Genomic DNA, 19,856 nt, shown 5'->3' with positions numbered 1-19,856 from the left:
ACACCATATGTGACTGATATCAGCCTCTTATAACGCTCTAGTACTGATATAACCCCCAGACATTACATCATATGTGACTGATATCAGCCTCTTATAACGCTCCAGTACTGATATAACCCCCAGACATTACACCATATGTGACTGATATCAGCCCCTCTTATAACGCTCCAGTACTGATATAACCCCCAGATATTAAACTATATGTAATATAAGTACAGGAGAAAAAGGGATCACTCAGGTATAAATAGTAGCAAAAAAAAATTTATTCGTAATAAAGCAAACCTCATATATAGACAATGTACCCATCAAAAATTACACATAGTAGAACAATAGCAGGATAGAGACAGAAAAACCAGGGGATCTATAGTCGCAACTGTTCGTGTAAACATTAGTACTGCACTGGCACTTTACATAAACTTTCTATAATTAGGACGGTAAGATCGCCGCTCAAGCAGAGTATAAGATGAAGTTAATAAACAAAAACATCACAGAGAGGGCAAAACTTACCAAAGGCAGAGCAAAGAGGGACCCTGGGCCAGGTGTAAAAAGACCCCGATGCGCGTTTTGCGTGTCAAATGCACCGCTTTATCAACTTCCCCTTCCCACCGCATTACTGACACCAGGAGCCTCCTCAGGCCGAGTCCTCGTCTCACCGCATTACTGACACCAGGAGCCTCCTCAGGCCGAGTCCTCGTCTCACCGCATTACTGACACCAGGAGCCTCCTCAGGCCGAGTCCTCGTCTCACCGCATTACTGACACCAGGAGCCTCCTCAGGCCGAGTCCTCGTCTCACCGCATTACTGACACCAGGAGCCTCCTCAGGCCGAGTCCTCGTCTCACCGCATTACTGACACCAGGAGCCTCCTCAGGCCGAGTCCTCGTCTCACCGCATTACTGACACCAGGAGCCTCCTCAGGCCGAGTCCTCGTCTTACCGCATTACTGACACCAGGAGCCTCCTCAGGCCGAGTCCTCGTCTTACCGCATTACTGACACCAGGAGCCTCCTCAGGCCGAGTCCTCGTCTTGCCACATTACTGACACCAGGAGCCTCCTCAGGCCGAGTCCTTGTCTCACCGCATTACTGACACCAGGAGCCTCCTCAGGCCGAGTCCTCGTCTCACCGCATTACTTACACCAGGAGCCTCCTCAGGCCGAGTGCTCGTCTCACCGCATTACTGACACCAGGAACCTCCTCAGGCCGAGTCCTCGTCTCACCGCATTACTTACACCAGGAGCCTCCTCAGGCCGAGTCCTCGTCTCACCGCATTACTGACACCAGGAGCCTCCTCAGGCCGAGTCCTCGTCTCACCGCATTACTTACACCAGGAGCCTCCTCAGGCCGAGTCCTCGTCTCACAGCATTACTGACACCAGGAGCCTCCTCAGGCCGAGTCCTCGTCTCACCGCATTACTGACACCAGGAGCCTCCTCAGGCCGAGTCCTCGTCTTACTGCATTACTGACACCAGGAGCCTCCTCAGGCCGAGTCCTCGTCTCACCGCATTACTGACACCAGGAGCCTCCTCAGGCCGAGTCCTCGTCTCACTGCATTACTGACACCAGGAGCCTCCTCAGGCCGAGTCCTCGTCTCACCGGACCCTTCTGGGATTTCACCTCCACTATTTGGCCTCCATTGATCTTGGGAGTCTCTGGAGAGTTTCTTCTTGTATTTCTTTTCCGGATGTCAGACGCCCCCCAGAGCTGCTGTTCTGATGTGATCACCCCCCACCTTATAGATCTGCTGAGGATCCTCCAGGGGCTCTCACTAGGGCTGAGGTCAGGGGAGGGTGATGTTCACTAGGGCTGAGGTCAGGGGAGGGTGGTGTTCACTGGGGATGAGGTCAGGGGAGGGTGGTGTCCCCACCGTGAGCCTCTCTCCTCTATGCCTGTAGCAGCCAATGACTCGGGTCTTCTCTGCAGCATGAGATGGGACATTGTCAGTATGACGGTGATGTTCCTACGGACGGCGCAGTTCTTCTCTTCGTAACATGGATGAATGTGGTCGGCAGAAACTCTATATACTTCTCAAGGTCATTTTCACAGCTTCAGGGACCCTAAATGGGCTACCCGCTCCCCCCATGATTCCAGTCCAAAATATGACTCCTCCACATCCTTGCTGACGTCACATCCTTGTTGTGACATGGTGGCCATCCACAACCATCCACTGCTCCTCCCATCTGGACCACCCAGGGTTACACGGCGTCATCGGTAAACATGGCTGGTGTACAATCAGTCTTCATGTATGTCGGGGCCTCTGCAGCCATCTCTGCTTGTGAGCGCTGTTTAAAGCGTGATTATCCAATACTGCGGCATCTGGATGATCCTAAACGTTGAGGTTCATGGACTCCAGATGCTCCAGCAGCTTCATTACCTGTTTTCTTCTCTGTAATTTAACGGCTGCTCTCTTAATCCTATGAATGTGTCTGGCAGAACCTTTTTCATTATGCCTTTATCTGCACAAACCTTCCTCATTATGCCTTTAGCTGCACGATCCTGTCTGTGCTCTGTTTCAGCCACAAGGGTAAGTATCCGTGAAATATTTAATGCTTTCATATCTTTTCCGAGGCAATGCACTATGTGACGCTCTTTGGCAGCAGAGATCCTTTTGCTTTCCCATTTTCCTTGAGACCTGCGGCTGCTTAATAAAGTGGAACGTCCTTCTTATGGAGTTTTCTTTTAAATTGGCACCTGGCAACTAATTATGACAGGGGTCTTCGATTAATGTCAGTGATCCAAAGACCCTGAGACACAGACTGAGGATATTGGAATAACACCAAATTACATGGCCCTGACCTGCAATCTGCAGGATACTTTGGGCGCGGTGTGTATATCACTCACAGTGATCGATTGTCAGCAGTAGGGATCCAGTCCGTATAGATAAATATATGAAAGCGTTGCACTCGAAGGGATGAAGTGAAGAAAGCAGATCTTTATGTGATCCACAATATTTACATTTCAGCTCTTAAAAGGGTTGTCCAGTCTAAATCGATCACTCTGTGTGACTGCGCCCACTTGTCAGGTTCTGGCCCGCAGTATGTATAATGCATACATACCCTGCGGTCCCGGCTCAGACACCTGTGAGTCCTCGCTCTGCGTGCTCGGGGAATACGTAAGTCACTGAGTGGCTGTAGGTTTCTCGATTTGGACCAGACATCCCCTTTAATTGGGACTTTCACCAGAATGGTGCTGACTGCTGGGGTAGTTGTGGATGGGAATATGGGCGCTCCTGGTGCTGTCCTATGGCCCATTGATGGCGCGCACCATTGTTACGTTGTCTCAGCGCTCCGCACCGTCCCATCACCTGCTAGAGCTGCAGTGAGGACTGACACCAGGACTTTTATACTGGCCGAGGCGTCTCATGGCTTCCCGCTCCTCTTACAGATCGTCTTCCCTTCCATCCTCCTGGCCTTAAAAATATCTCCGCTCATCGAAAAAATCAGCGATCACAAGGACTTCAAGAAGCTGCTGCGCACGCGCAATAACGTGCTGGTGCTGTACTCCAAGTCAGGTGAGGAAGGGGCGAGGACTGGCGGGTGCCGGGGACCAGGAGCGAAAACTGCATGCAAATAGCTCTGCAAAACCCAAGAATGGAGACCCCTGTTAGAGAGACGTAAAGATGTAGATTTATACAACCACCACTACGGGGCGCTCACTACATGCAAATTTATACAGTCACCACTAGGGGAGCTCACTACATGCAGATTTATACCGTCACCACTAGGGGGAGCTCACTACAGATTTATACAGTCACCATTAGGGTGAGTTCACTACATACAGATTTATACAGTCACCACTAGGGGGAGCTCACTACATGCAGATTTATGCAGTCACCACTAGGGGGAGCTCACTACATACAGATTATACAGCCACCACTAGAGGGAGCTCACTACATGCAGATTTATACAGTCACCACTAGTGGGAGCTCACTACATACAGATTTATACAGTCACCACTAGTGGGAGCTCACTACATACAGATTTATACAGTCACCACTAGGGGGAGCTCACTACATGCAGATTTATGCAGTCACCACTAGGGGGAGCTCACTACATACAGATTATACAGCCACCACTAGAGGGAGCTCACTACATACAGATTTATACAGTCACCACTAGAGGGAGCTCACTACATACAGATTTATACAGTCACCACTAGGGGGAGCTCACTACATGCAGATTTATACAGTCACCACTAGAGGGAGCTCACTACATACAGATTTATACAGTCACCACTAGAGGGAGCTCACTACATACAGATTTATACAGTCACCACTAGAGGGAGCTCACTACATACAGATTTATACAGTCACCATTAGGGTGAGTTCACTACATACAGATTTATACAGTCACCACTAGGGGGAGCTCACTACATGCAGATTTATGCAGTCACCACTAGGGGGAGCTCACTACGTACAGATTATACAGCCACCACTAGTGGGAGCTCACTACATGCAGATTTATACAGTCACCACTAGTGGGAGCTCACTACATACAGATTTATACAGTCACCACTAGTGGGAGCTCACTACATGCAGATTTATACAGTCACCACTAGAGGGAGCTCACTACATACAGATTTATACAGTCACCACTAGGGGGAGCTCACTACATGCAGATTTATACAGTCACCACTAGAGGGAGCTCACTACATACAGATTTATACAGCCACCACTAGAGGGAGCTCACTACATACAGATTTATACAGTCACCACTAGAGGGAGCTCACTACATACAGATTTATACAGCCACCACTAGAGGGAGCTCACTACATGCAGATTTATACAGTCACCACTAGTGGGAGCTCACTACATACAGATTTATACAGTCACCACTAGTGGGAGCTCACTACATGCAGATTTATACAGTCACCACTAGAGGGAGCTCACTACATACAGATTTATACAGTCACCACTAGGGGGAGCTCACTACATACAGATTTATACAGTCACCGCTAGAGGGAGCTCACTACATACAGATTTATACAGCCACCACTAGAGGGAGCGCACTACATGCAGATTTATACAGTCACCACTAGTGGGAGCTCACTACATACAGATTTATACAGTCACCACTAGGGGGAGCTCACTACATGCAGATTTATACAGTCACCACTAGTGGGATCTCACTACATACAGATTTATACATTCATCACCACTAGGGGGAGCTCACTACTTACAGATTTATTCAGCCACACACCGTTTTGCTCCTATTGACCTCAACCTCTTGACAATGACATCTTTTTCTTGGAGTGCTCGGGTCAATAAACTTTATTATTAATTTTTCTTGTCTTGGGTTTTGTAGCCCAAGCTGCTGAGCGTCCGCTGAAGTTGCTGTCAGATGTGGCGCAGGATGTGCGGGGCAGAGCCACTGTATCCTGGATTGACTGCGGGTAAGATGCCGGCTGTTGTTTGCAGCATTTACCGCCAGCATCAAGGAACCCTCCCCGTGTGTGTTTGGGCATCTGAGGTCACATGATGTCTTATACTCCAATCACATCCAGAGCTGCATTCAGTCCTTCTGGTTTCCTTCCTTCAGGTTGCAGGACATTGTGTTTCCTGCTGTATCGCCTGATATAAACGCTACATCTGTCGAGATGCAGCGCAGCAAAACATGCGCCCCCTGGAAGGAGAATGTAGGGTACTGCAGTCTGAAAGCAATCGAATGCAGCTCTGGATGTAACTAGTGTTTTAGGACATGACACAAAGAATAATTAAACATAATTATAGCAAAGTTACTCTTTGATACATGGAGGTGATAGTGTGATTGCAGCTTTGGTGGGGACTGGGGTCTCAATCTGTGATGGTTTGGGATGTGTTCGCACCGTTTACCTTTTTCTTCTCGATATTTCCAGCGACTCGGAGAGCAGGAAACTGTGTAAGAAGATGAAAGTGGACCCCAGTGCGAAGACGGACGGCGTGGAGCTGCTGCACTACAAGTCAGTACACTGCGGCCTGTGTGCGGTCCCCCGACTGTGACCCCCCCTGTCCCCCGACTGTGACCCCCCCTGTCCCCCGACTGTGACCCCCCTGTCCCCCGACTGTGACCCCCCTGTCCCCCGACTGTGACCCCCCGTCCCCCGACTGTGACCCCCCCGTCCCCCGAGTGACCCCCGACTGTGACCCCCCGACTGACCCCCCCCGTCCCCCGACTGTGACCCCGTCCCCCGACTGTGACCCCCTGCCCCCCGACTGACCCCCTGTCCTCCGACTGTGACCCCCCGACTGTGGCCCCCTGACTGACCCCCCCCCCCTACCCTCCGACTGTGACCCCCTGTCCTCCGACTGTGACCCCCCGACTGTGACCCCCTGCCCCCCCGACTGTGACCCCCCCCGTCCCCCGACTGTGACCCCCCGACTGTGGCCCCCTGACTGACCCCCCCTACCCTCCGACTGTGACCCCCTGTCCTCCGACTGTGACCCCCCCGTCCCCCGATTGTGACCCCTCTCCTTATGGATCCCCCCTCCCTCATCTTCTCCCAGTAGATCTCTGTGCTCTTTTACACATCAGCCAAGCTGAACAAGTGCAACTGTAGTGTAAAGCACGGAGGAAAGCTCGAGAGTTTACACGCGGATTTTCTTTGTAGGGACGGAACGTTCCATACAGCGTACAACAGACCGGCCACATACAAGGTAAGTGTCCGGGACCCCCAGCGTCTGAGCAATAAGAAATCTCCCACGGGACGGTCCCACATCACTGCTGAGAGCGGCGAGACTGCCGGCTGTGGGCAGCGCACTGGCGGCTGTCACCTGGCTTTCCGGGAATTTCTGTGCTGGATTATCAGACGTTCCGGACAATCAGTCGCCTCTATATCATGTTTCTCCTTCCTTCAGTCCATGGTGGCTTTTCTGAAAGATCCGGAGGGGGCTCCACTGTGGGAGGAGAATCCAGACGCCAAAGACATTGTCCATATCGATAGTGAGAAGGATTTCCGGAAGCTTCTGAAGAAGGAAGATCGCCCCCTGCTGGTGATGTTCTACGCCCCGTGTGAGTGATATGTCAGCTGCTGCCGTCCCCTGTGTGATGTGTGGAGCGCTGATCAGCAATCTGTGTCTTCTGTGTCCTCCGACTCTCTTCTCTCTCCTGTCTGCTTCTCCTCTTCTCTCTCCTGTCTGCTTCTCCTCTTCTCTCTCCTGTCTGTTTCTCCTCTTCTCTCTCCTGTCTGCTTCTCCTCTTCTCTCTCCTGTCTGTTTCTCCTCTTCTCTCTCCTGTCTGCTTCTCCTCTTCTCTCTCCTGTCTGCTTCTCCTCTTCTCTCCCATCCCCTTTTCTCTCCCCTCCTCTCCTTTTTTTTTTTCTCCTCCTCGTTTTTTCTCTCATCTCCTCTCCTCTCGCCATTTTTATGTTGCTCCTCTTCTCTCTTCTCACCATCTTCATGTTGCTACTCTTCTCTGTCCTCTTGCCATTTTCTTTGAAACATACATTTTTATTTATTTACAAATTGTGTCGAGCATTACATCTTATTAACATTAAATTCTTAATGATTAACACAACGTTATGGGGATTAGGGAAGGGAAGAGGACGGGGAAATGGTGACATTACAATATCTATCCAATCACATTCTCTATATGCGAATCTGCAAAGTTATTTAAGAACGATATTTAAACGGAAAGATAACCAATTGTTCCATTTTTTATGAAATTGAGCTATATTATTATTATTAGATGTGGCGATTATTTTTTCTGATAGGCAATTTTCGTTGATCAGTGATACGACCTCGGGCAGTGAGGGGCACTTGGAGTTTTTCCAGTAACTAGCAATTTTGATTCGTCCTCTTGCCATTTTCATGTTGCTCCTCTTCTCTCGCCTCTCCTCTTTTCACTATCTTCATGTTGCTCCTCTTTTTGCCATTTTTATGTTGCTCCTCTTTTCGTTATCTTCATATTGCTCCTCTTTTGCCATCTTCATGTTGCTCCTCTTCTCTCGCCTCTCCTCTTTTCGCTATCTTCATGTTGCTCCTCTTTTCGTTATCTTCATGTTGCTCCTCTTTTCGTTATCTTCATGTTGCTCCTCTTTTCGTTATCTTCATGTTGCTCCTCTTTTCGTTATCTTCATGTTGCTCCTCTTTTCGTTATCTTCATGTTGCTCCTCTTTTCGTTATCTTCATGTTGCTCCTCTTTTCGTTATCTTCATGTTGCTCCTCTTTTCGTTATCTTCATGTTGCTCCTCTTTTCGTTATCTTCATGTTGCTCCTCTTTTCGCTATCTTCATGTTGCTCCTCTATGCCGTCTTCATGTTGCTCCTCTATGCTGTCTTCATGTTGCTCCTCTTTTCTCGCCTCTCCTCTTTCTGCCATCTTCATGTTGCTCCTCTTTTGCTACCTTCATGTTGCTCCTCTTTTCTCACCTCTCCTCTTTTCGCTATCTTCATGTTGCTCCTCCATGCCGTCTTCATGTTGCTCCTCTATGCTGTCTTCATGTTGCTCCTCTTTTCTCGCCTCTCCTCTTTCTGCCATCTTCATGTTGCTCCTCTTTTGCTACCTTCATGTTGCTCCTCTTTTTGCCATCCTCATGTTGCTTCTCTTTTTGCTATCTTCATGTTGCTCCTCTTCTCTTGTCTCTCCTCTTTTCGCTATCTTCATGTTGCTCCTCTTTTCTCACCTCTCCTCTTTTCGCTATCTTCATGTTGCTCCTCTTTCTGCCATCTTCATGTTGCTCCTCTTACCCGCAGGGTGCGGGGTGTGTAAGCGGCTGATGCCGGCGTACCAGCAGGCGGCCTCCGATCTGAAGGGCAGCTATGTGAGTACTCTGCAGTGCAGGCGGCCGTGTCGTACTGGTTGCGGGGATAGTTCTATGCTCGCACAGGACTGTACTGATGATATGAAGCGGTCAGTGCCGGGCATCTGTGGGGCTACCCCCGGCCTGTAGCGGCTCTCGCTCCGGACAGGTGCTGAGAAGCAAGTGTGAATGGTCCTGACAGCTCGGCCGCCGTCCTCCCCAGAGGCAGCGATAATCTCCTACCGCCATCTCTGCCAGAAGTAATAGGATTACACCAGGGGGTTCACACCGAACTATATGTGTAAAGGTGGTGCGCCTGCCTGCGGCCCTGCACTGACATATGACTACAAGTCCCAGCATGTCCTATCAACTGCAGTACAGGAAAAGCGGTGACCCAGGTCTGCGCTGATGGAGCTGATTGTTGGCTCAGGGAAGAGCGGTTCTTCTAAATGCAAATAATTGTCCAATCTTTAGTGAATGAACTTGTGATGTCTTAATCTGTGCCGGACTCCAGACCTCCTCACCGGCGTCCTGTAGTCAGAGGCTCATCGAGCAGCCGATGGGTGTGATACATTGTATCAGATATTCTAATACACAGGATTACCAGCACTGATACATTGTAACAGACCCACAGCAGATGAAGGCAGAGTCAGTGTGACAGGAAGGGGATGATGAGCGATGGCGGATAGGACGCTGCAGACGATAGATCTGATGTAGGTGATCATCTCCCTCCCGCAGGTCTTAGCGGGGATGAACGTCTTCCCTCCAGAGTTCGAGAGGCTGAAGGAAGAATTCAGTGTGAAGGGCTACCCCACCGTGCTGTACTTCGAGTAAGTGCTGCTGAAATCTGGTGAATGTGAGAATCGCCTGCAGTGGGGGAGTGATCTACCCTTGTGGCCCCCGGCTGTCATAGCCCTCGCAGCCAAAGCCCCCCATCCCGGCTGTCATAGCCCTCGTGCCCCCCCATCCCCCCCCCCCCCAGGCTGTCATAGCCTACGTGGCCTTTGCCCCCCGGCTGTCATAGCCCTTGCGGCCCTCCCCCCCCCCCGACATAGCCCTCGCACCCCTCCAGCTGTCATAGCCCTCGTGGCCCCCTGGCTGTCATAGCCCTTGCGGCCCCCCCCCCCGACATAGCCCTCCCCCCCCCCGACATAGCCCTCGCACCCCTCCAGCTGTCATAGCCCTCGTGGCCCCCTGGCTGTCATAGCCCTTGCGGCCCCCCCCCCGACATAGCCCTCCCCCCCCCCCCGACATAGCCCTCGCACCCCTCCAGCTGTCATAGCCCTCGTGGCCCCCTGGCTGTCATAGCCCTTGCGGCCCCCCCCCCCGACATAGCCCTCCCCCCCGACATAGCCCTCGCACCCCTCCTGCTGTCATAGCCCTCGCGCTGGTAGTATAATGGACATGGGATCTCTAGAAATCCCTCCACTGTGCCGAAACATCTGGACGCTGAGGGTCGGACGCTGCATAAATGCACAACGTCAAAACCGCAGCGTTTACTGATCGTGGGAACGTTCACTAACTCGTAAATTTTTATTTGTTTTCAGAAAAGGAAAGTACAAGTTTAATTTTGAAAAGTACGGAGCCACAGCCAAAGACATCGCCGACTGGCTGAAAAAGTGAGTAGTTACATGAATGTCATGAGGTTCCCGGGGGAAAGAGGGGCCGGCCACAGCTAGGGACACCCCGGAGGTAGGGCTCGGCAGCAGGTACTGTAGGGACACCCTGGAGGTAGGGCTTGGCAGGAGGTACTGTATGGGCACCCCGGAGGTAGGGCTTGGCAGGAGGTACTGTATGGGCACCCCGGAGGTAGGGCTTGGCAGCAGGTACTGTAGGGACACCCCGGAGGTAGGGCTTGGCAGGAGGTACTGTAGGGACACCCCGGAGGTAGGGCTTGGCAGGAGGTACTGTATGGGCACCCCGGAGGTAGGGCTTGGCAGGAGGTACTGTATGGGCACCCCGGAGGTAGGGCTTGGCAGGAGGTACTGTATGGGCACCCCGGAGGTAGGGCTCGGCAGCAGGTACTGTAGGGACACCCCGGAGGTAGGGCTTGGCAGGAGGTACTGTAGGGACACCCCGGAGGTAGGGCTTGGCAGGAGGTACTGTATGGGCACCCCGGAGGTAGGGCTTGGCAGGAGGTACTGTATGGGCACCCCGGAGGTAGGGCTTGGCAGGAGGTACTGTATGGGCACCCCGGAGGTAGGGCTTGGCAGGAGGTACTGTATGGGCACCCCGGAGGTAGGGCTTGGCAGGAGGTACTGTATGGGCACCCTGGAGGTAGGGCTTGGCAGGAGGTACTGTATGGGCACCCCGGAGGTAGGGCTCGGCCGCAGGTACTGTATGGGCACCCCGGAGGTAGGGCTTGGCTCTAGGGCTCGGCAGCAGGTACTGTAGGGGCACCCCGGAGGTAGGGCTTGGCAGGAGGTACTGTATGGGCACCCCGGAGGTAGGGCTTGGCAGGAGGTACTGTATGGGCACCCCGGAGGTAGGGCTTGGCAGGAGGTACTGTATGGGCACCCCGGAGGTAGGGCTTGGCAGGAGGTACTGTATGGGCACCCCGGAGGTAGGGCTTGGCAGGAGGTACTGTATGGGCACCCCGGAGGTAGGGCTTGGCAGGAGGTACTGTATGGGCACCCCGGAGGTAGGGCTTGGCAGGAGGTACTGTATGGGCACCCTGGAGGTAGGGCTTGGCAGGAGGTACTGTATGGGCACCCCGGAGGTAGGGCTCGGCCGCAGGTACTGTATGGGCACCCCGGAGGTAGGGCTTGGCTCTAGGGCTCGGCAGCAGGTACTGTAGGGGCACCCCGGAGGTAGGGCTTGGCAGGAGGTACTGTATGGGCACCCTGGAGGTAGGGCTTGGCAGGAGGTACTGTATGGGCACCCCGGAGGTAGGGCTTGGCAGGAGGTACTGTATGGGCACCCCGGAGGTAGGGCTTGGCAGGAGGTACTGTATGGGCACCCCGGAGGTAGGGCTTGGCAGGAGGTACTGTATGGGCACCCCGGAGGTAGGGCTTGGCAGGAGGTACTGTATGGGCACCCTGGAGGTAGGGCTTGGCAGGAGGTACTGTATGGGCACCCCGGAGGTAGGGCTCGGCCGCAGGTACTGTATGGGCACCCCGAGGTAGGGCTTGGCTCTAGGGCTCAGCAGCAGGTACTGTATGGGCACCCTGGAGGTAGGGCTTGGCAGGAGGTACTGTATGGGCACCCTGGAGGTAGGGCTTGGCAGGAGGTACTGTATGGGCACCCCGGAGGTAGGGCTCGGCCGCAGGTACTGTATGGGCACCCCGGAGGTAGGGCTTGGCTCTAGGGCTCGGCAGCAGGTACTGTAGGGGCACCCCGGAGGTAGGGCTTGGCAGCAGGTACTGTATGGGCACCCTGGAGGTAGGGCTCGGCCGCAGGTACTGTATGGGCACCCCAGAGGTAGGGCTTGGCTCTAGGGCTCGGCAGCAGGTACTGTAGGGGCACCCCGGAGGTAGGGCTTGGCAGGAGGTACTGTATGGGCACCCTGGAGGTAGGGCTTGGCAGGAGGTACTGTATGGGCACCCTGGAGGTAGGGCTTGGCAGGAGGTACTGTATGGGCACCCCGGAGGTAGGGCTCGGCCGCAGGTACTGTATGGGCACCCCGAGGTAGGGCTTGGCTCTAGGGCTCAGCAGCAGGTACTGTATGGGCACCCTGGAGGTAGGGCTTGGCAGGAGGTACTGTATGGGCACCCTGGAGGTAGGGCTTGGCAGGAGGTACTGTATGGGCACCCCGGAGGTAGGGCTCGGCCGCAGGTACTGTATGGGCACCCCGGAGGTAGGGCTTGGCTCTAGGGCTCGGCAGCAGGTACTGTAGGGGCACCCCGGAGGTAGGGCTTGGCAGCAGGTACTGTATGGGCACCCTGGAGGTAGGGCTTGGCTCTAGGGCTCGGCAGCAGGTACTGTAGGGGCACCCCGGAGGTAGGGCTTGGTGGGAGGGCTGGCAGCAGGTAGTGTATGGGCACCTGGACGTAGGGCTTGGCAGGAGGGCTCGGCAGCAGGTACTGTAGGGGCACCCCGGAGGTAGGGCTTGGCAGGAGGGCTCAGCCTCAGGTACTGTATGGGCACCCTGGAGGTAGGGCTTGGCAGAAGGGCTCGGCCTCAGGTACTGTATGGGCACCCTGGAGGTAGGGCTTGGTAGGAGGGCTCGGCTGCAGGTAGTGGCACTCCGGCTGGAGGGCTTGGCAGTTGATGGGTTACAATAGCATTGCTGTTTTCGCTGTCGACCTCACACTCACATCGCAATACTGTGGTTTGCGGTTTCCTTAGTTGAGCTGATGACAGAACTGTAGACACAGAGCCAAGCACCAACCACACGATGATTGTGAGTTCTTCATCTGACAAGAGCCAGGCTTCACTGACAGCCCGCAACGGCCGCCGTGACGTCGCTGATTGCCCGCAACGGCCACCATGACGTTGCTGATTGCCCGCAGCAGCTGCCGTGACGTCGCTGATTGCCCGCAGCGGCCGCCGTGATGTCGCTGACTCCTTCTGCTCGTCATAACCGGTGTGCGAGGCGCAGCATTTTTAAGAAGCCATCAGGATCATAGAAGCACACCTGGCCATCTCCTGGTTCTCGTGGCCACCTATCATGATGCTGCCTTCCTTTCGTGTCCATGGCCGTCGCCTGTGTCCTCCTTGCACTGTGCGGTGCCAGTAATGCCAGTCTGTACCTCATTAACCCATGCAGTGCTGCCCTTATTATTTCAGCCCTGAAGCTCCAGCGCCTGAACAGCCAGAAGTGCCGTGGTCGGAGCAGGACAGCGCCGTCCATCACCTGACCGACGCTGACTTCGATCAGTTTGTGCAGGACCACCCGTCTGTGCTCGTCATGTTCTACGCCCCCTGTAAGTCTCATTCAGTTAATACCATTCTTATTGTGCATCTGATGCCATCCTGCTTTCTCAGACTCCTGAACGGTGGCGATGCCCAGACATACTGCTATAGCGGCACAACCCGCAAACATGTATATTAAATCAGATAAGTTCCAGTCCTTTTTCTGTGCAGAAGTGACGCCTCCTTGTTCTCCGGCGTGAGGACAGAAGCCGCTGATCTCTTGGGGGGACATGCAGGAATAAGGCAGTGTGCAGGGGGGGCGCATAGTTTTACTCCACTTGTTAGAAAGCAATTTTGGTAATTTTTGGTAATTTTTTTTCTTTCTGCCGTGAGTGGAGATCACTTTGTGACATGATTGCGGCTCCATCATGTAAAACGCTCCGGAACGAGAATCCTGCAATTTCCAGCAGAAAGAAATAACGTTGATTTGTGCTTTTCATGAAACGTTTCATCTGCTGGGAAACTATAGAAAACTCAGGAAATTCTCTGCAGCCCGAGCCGCACATCTTATTCCATGCCGAGACTGACAAACCTGTCCTGACCCAGTACGTTCTCAGCTGAGGGTTTGTTACAATGTAGCATTGCTTGTTAATGCCTCAGTCCTTGTGTAACAACCCCCAGCAGTGAGAAGTAATGGGTCACAATGGGGGTCTCCGATCATAAACCAGAATGTTCCCATTCACTGACCACAATCGGAGATCTGGAATGAGGAGAATCGCCTCTCGGGTGCGTTAGGTTGGAGGCTGGAGGTGTTTGGTGCAGATTTGCTTTGTTTCCGCGCTCCTGTAGTATCTGCTCTGTGTGACGCTGCAGGCGCCGCTGCTCTTAGATCTATTATAAAGACTGAATTGCCGCTAATGAGGCGGCTGCCGGCGCTCGTGCTGCAGAATCAGGGATTCCTTTACTGCAGAGGAACAATAATTCTGCCTCTCCATGTTTAACTCCGCGTGCCGCTACTGATATCCCATCCATGAGGCGGCTGCATGAAACTAATAATGCAGAATATAGCGGAGCGCACATCCTGGCGAGTGCCGCCGCGTCCTGGCGAGTGCCGCCGCGTCCTGGCGAGGGCCGCAGCGTCCTGGCGAGTGCCGCCGCGTCCTGGCGAGTGCCGCCGCGTCCTGGCGAGTGCCGCCGCGTCCTGGCGAGTGCCGCCGCGTCCTGGCGAGTGCCGCCGCGTCCTGGCGAGTGCCGCGGGGCAGAATTACTCTGCCAATGTTAGGGACAGAGTCGTGTAGTCCCCGCTCCGTCCTGCCTGCGCTCTCACCCGCTCATACATTCTGTGTAAGATGAGGTGAAAGATTCGGCGACTGTCACAGTCGGGGTCCGTGACCTACAGGAGACTCACACACCCTCCCGTCCCCCCAGTCCCCGCGTCTCCTCCTTCCGCTCATCCAACAACCTGTCAGTAACTCAACAGCCCAGTAATAAACTCCAGAGCTCAGTGCTTGTGCCTCATCCCGGGAAAGTTACAGCCGACATCCTGACAACCATTACACCCCACTCAGTGACTTGTGTCGTATTGGTTGTCAGCCATCTCCACTGTTGCTCTGAGTTCTGTCTTCTGTTTTTTTTACTTTAGGGTGCGGACATTGCAAGAAAATGAAGCCGGATTATGAAAAGGCAGCCGAAGTCCTGCGCGAGGAAAGTGTAAGGAAATCATGAGTGGGGGTCTGCCCACCCAAAACCACTGCAGCTCTGGAGTATAATACAGGGGGTAACTCAGGATCAGTAATGTATGTACACAGTGACTGCACCAGCAGAATAGTGAGTGCAGCTCTGGGGTATAATACAGGATGTAACTCAGGATCAGTAATGTAATGTATGTACACAGTGACTGCACCAGCAGAATAGTGAGTGCAGCTCTGGAGTATAATACAGGGGGTAACTCAGGATCAGTAATGTATGTACACAGTGACTGCACCAGCAGAATAGTGAGTGCAGCTCTGGAGTATAATACAGGATGTAACTCAGGATCAGTAATGTAATGTATGTACACAGTGACTGCACCAGCAGAATAGTGAGTGCAGCTCTGGAGTATAATACAGGATGTAACTCAGGATCAGTAATGTAATGTATGTACACAGTGACTGCACCAGCAGAATAGTGAGTGCAGCTCTGGAGTATAATACAGGATGTAACTCAGGATCAGTAATGTATGTACACAGTGACTGCACCAGTAGAATAGTGAGTGCAGCTCTGGAGTATAATACAGGATGTAACTCAGGATCAGTAATGTAATGTATGTACACAGAGACTGCACCAGCAGAATAGTGAGTGCAGCTCTGGAGTATAATACAGGATGTAACTCAGGATCAGTAATGTATGTACACAGTGACTGCACCAGCAGAATAGTGAGTGCAGCTCTGGGGTATAATACAGGATGTATCTCAGGATCAGTAATGTAATGTATGTACACAGAGACTGCACCAGCAGAATAGTGAGTGCAGCTCTGGAGTATAATACAGGATGTAACTCAGGATCAGTAATGTAATGTATGTACACAGTGACTGCACCAGCAGAATAGTGAGTGCAGCTCTGGAGTATAACACAGGATGTAACTCAGGATGAGTAATGTATGTACACAGTGACTGCACCAGCAGAATAGTGAGTGCAGCTCTGGGGTATAATACAGGATGTAACTCAGGATCAGTAATGTAATGTATGTACACAGTGACTGCACCAGCAGAATAATGAGTGCAGCTCTGGGGTATAATGCAGGAGGTAACTCAGGATCAGTAATGTAATGTATGTACACAGTGACTGCACCAGCAGAATAGTGAGTGCAGCTCTGGAGTATAACACAGGATGTAACTCAGGATGAGTAATGTATGTACACAGTGACTGCACCAGCAGAATAGTGAGTGCAGCTCTGGGGTATAATACAGGATGTAACTCAGGATCAGTAATGTATGTACACAGTGACTGCACCAGCAGAATAGTGAGCGCAGCTCTGGGGAATAATACAGGAGGTAACTCAGGATCAGTAATGTAATGTATGTACACAGTGACTGCACCAGCAGAATAGTGAGTGCAGCTCTGGAGTATAATACAGGATGTAACTCAGGATCAGTAATGTATGTACACAGTGACTGCACCAGCAGAATAGTGAGCGCAGCTCTGGGGAATAATACAGGAGGTAACTCAGGATCAGTAATGTATGTACACAGTGACTGCACCAGCAGAATAGTGAGTGCAGCTCTGGATCAGCTCTCTGCTCACTGATGCTGTAGGTTAGGTATATATATCGATGATACTCTGTGACCGCAGTGATCGTTGCTGTCCGTGTAGTCGTGTCTACTATTTTCCCGCCGTCTCTTGTGATTCTTCCCGACCGCTGTGTAATTATTATTATCCGGTAGATTTCCTGATTTCTGCATTTTGCTCCTGATTCTTCAGACGTCGTCTCCGGAGATCTGGAGGAGTTTTGCTCCGGCTGAGTAATTCGCTCTCTGCGAAACTTCGGCTCTGAGAACATTACAGGAGCGGTTGGGAGTCGTGATATTAGAAGTGTTTACCATTTGGATTAATTAAACTTGTGATATTTAGAGAAAACATGTGAAATGCGGATGCGAGCGGCAGGATCTGATCACAGCAGGATAGGTTCAGGGGTCGACTTGACAAGAAGCTTTTAATGCTGCATTACCTGCTGCAGCCGATCACTGTCCTGCCGCATGGGGGTTGTAGTTCATGAACTAAACATTGTGCGCTAGTTTCTGAGTCGGTCCCTAACATCGTGTGTAGGTCCCGCGCTTCCCCCTCTGTGTCGGTCCTAAGCTCTTATAACCCGGTGTCGGTCATCCCTGGATGTAGATCCTCCCCTGGCGGTCCTGCACTTCCCTTCCCCCCGGTGTCAGTCCTGTGCTCTTCCCTGGCGGTCTTGCACCTCCCTTTCCCCGGTGTTGGTCCTGCTCTGACGGTGTCGGTCCCCCCTGGATGTAGATCCTTCCCCGGTGGTCCTGCGCTCCCCTTCCCCCCAGTGTTGTCCCCCCCTGGATGTATATCCTCCCCCAGTGGTCCTGTATCTCCCTCCCCCCCGGTGACAGTCCTGCGCTGACGGTGTTGGTCACCCCTGGATGTAGATCCTCCCCCAGTGGTCCTGCGCCTCCCTTTCCCCTCGGTGTCAGTTCTGTTCTGCGCTGACGGTGTCGGTCCCCCCTGGATGTAGATCCTCCCTGGCGGTCCTGCGCCCCCCTTTCCCCAGTGTTGGTCCTGCTCTGCTGGTTTTGGTCCCCCCTGGATGTAGATCCTCCCCGGCGGTCCTGCGCCTCCCTTTTCCCCGGTGTCTGTCCTGCGCTGACTGTGTCGTTCCCCCTGGATGTAGATCCTCCCCGGTGATTCTGCGCCCCCCCCTTCCCCCCGGTGTTGGTCCTGCGCTGACGGTGTCGGTCCCCCCTGGATGTAGATCCTCCCCGGCGGTCTTGCCCCTCCCTTCCCCCCGGTGTTGGTCCTGCGCTGACGGTGTCGTTCCCCCCTGGATGTAGATCCTCCCCGGCGATTCTTCGCCCCCCTTCCACCCGGTGTTAGTCCTGTGCTGACGGTGTCGGTCCCCCCTGGATGTAGATCCTCCCCGGTGGTCCTGCACCCCCCTTCCCCCCGTTGTCGGTCCTGCGCTGATGGTTTTGGTCCCCCCTGGATGTAGATCCTCCCCGGTGGTCCTGCGCCTCCCTTTCCCCCGGTGTTGGTCCTGCGCTGACGGTGTCGGTCCCCCCTGGATGTAGATCCTCCCCGGCGGTCCTGCGCCTCCCTTCCCCCCGGTGTTGGTTTTGCACTGGTGTCGGTCCCCCCTGGATGTAGATCCTCCCTGGCGGTCCTGCGCCCCCCTTTCCCCAGTGTTGGTCCTGCTCTGCTGGTTTTGGTCCCCCCTGGATGTAGATCCTCCCCGGTGGTCCTGCGCCTCCCTTCCCCCCGGTGTTAGTCCTGTGCTGACGGTGTCGGTCCCCCCTGGATGTAGATCCTCCCCGGTGGTCCTGCACCCCCCTTCCCCCCGGTGTCGGTCCTGCGCTGATGGTTTTGGTCCCCCCTGGATGTAGATCCTCCTCGGTGGTCCTGCACCCCCCCTTCCCCCCGGTGTTGGTCCTGCGCTGACGGTGTCGGTCCCCCCTGGATGTAGATCCTCCCCGGCGGTCCTGCGCCTCCCTTCCCCCCGGTGTTGGTTTTTCACTGGTGTCGGTCCCCCCTGGATGTAGATCCTCCCCGGTGGTCCTGCGCCTCCCTTTCCCCCGGTGTCTGTCCTGCGCTGACTGTGTCGTTCCCCCCTGGATGTAGATCCTCCCCGGCGATTCTGCGCCCCCCCTTCCCCCCGGTGTTGGTCCTGCGCTGACTGTGTCGGTCCCCCCTGGATGTAGATCCTCCCCGGCGGTCCTGCGCCTCCCTTCCCCCCGGTGTTGGTTTTGCACTGGTGTCGGTCCCCCCTGGATGTAGATCCTCCCCGGCGGTCCTGCGCCTCCCTTCCCCCCCGATGTCGGTTCTGCGCTGACGGTGTCTATCCCCCCTGGATGTAGAACCCGGCGGTCCTACGCCCCCAGTGTCGTTACCGTTTTTCTGTTCCCCATTATCGCTGACCGTCCTCTTTGGTTTCAGGGCTCCGGAGCGTTAGCGGCTGTGGACGCCACCGTGCATCGGTCTCTGGCTGAGCGGTTCCACGTCTCCGGATTTCCCACCTTGAAGTATTTTGCGGATGGAGAGGAGAAGTACACGGTGCCGCACCTGCGCTCCGAGCAGAAGATCCTGGAGTTCATGCACAGGTGCGTGATGCGTCAGTTTGGCGCCTGCTGCGTGCCGTCATGTGACTCCATAAATCATGTCGCTATATGTTTGTCGCAGCCCCGAGGCGCCGCCACCTCCAGAGCCGGCGTGGGAAGAGAAGCCATCGAGTGTCCTCCACCTCCTGGGAGACGACTTCAGGGAGACTCTGAAGAAGAAGAAGCACGCGCTCGTCATGTTCTACGCTCCTTGTAAGATCTCCTGCTTTCTATAGATTAGGTGCTGCTCCTGTACGGAGTACCGGCGTTCACCATCACATCCCGTTACACTTCTGATGCCGATCTGCACCACCGCTCCAACCATGCTGCGCTACTCTGCAGATCCCGATTACTCGCTGTGCAGAGGAAACGCAGCACATCTACTCCATGAGAAGGTCATGGTGCATTACTCTGCAGAGTATCATCCCGGCCACTCGCTGTGCAGAGGAACCGCAGCACATCTGCTCAATAAGAAGGTCATGGTGCATTACTCTGCAGAGCATCATCCCGGCCACTCGCTGTGCAGAGGAACCGCAGCACATCTGCT

The 19,856-nt window shown here is 53.9% G+C and overlaps 1 protein-coding gene across 2 annotated transcripts in view; it reads left to right on the top strand.

Annotated features, from left to right (window-relative positions):
• Nucleotides 1-19,856, top strand: part of PDIA5 (protein disulfide isomerase family A member 5) — a 60,555-nt gene that overhangs the window by 12,453 nt on the left and 28,246 nt on the right. For both annotated transcript variants that reach the window (XM_069732615.1, XM_069732616.1), the window contains exons 2-13: nt 3,382-3,508; nt 5,301-5,388; nt 5,851-5,934; nt 6,583-6,628; nt 6,830-6,983; nt 8,665-8,732; nt 9,450-9,541; nt 10,259-10,330; nt 13,440-13,576; nt 15,148-15,215; nt 19,149-19,312; nt 19,392-19,522. In XM_069732615.1, coding sequence (XP_069588716.1) covers nt 3,382-3,508; nt 5,301-5,388; nt 5,851-5,934; nt 6,583-6,628; nt 6,830-6,983; nt 8,665-8,732; nt 9,450-9,541; nt 10,259-10,330; nt 13,440-13,576; nt 15,148-15,215; nt 19,149-19,312; nt 19,392-19,522 — 1,231 coding nt within the window. The remainder of the gene's footprint in view (nt 1-3,381; nt 3,509-5,300; nt 5,389-5,850; nt 5,935-6,582; nt 6,629-6,829; nt 6,984-8,664; nt 8,733-9,449; nt 9,542-10,258; nt 10,331-13,439; nt 13,577-15,147; nt 15,216-19,148; nt 19,313-19,391; nt 19,523-19,856) is intronic.

Source organism: Ranitomeya imitator, chromosome 7 (genome assembly GCF_032444005.1).
Source record: "Ranitomeya imitator isolate aRanImi1 chromosome 7, aRanImi1.pri, whole genome shotgun sequence".
Taxonomy (NCBI): Eukaryota; Metazoa; Chordata; class Amphibia; order Anura; family Dendrobatidae; genus Ranitomeya; species Ranitomeya imitator.
The sequence above is the reverse complement of the archived record's forward strand: the minus strand, read 5'-3'. Positions and strand labels throughout refer to the sequence as shown.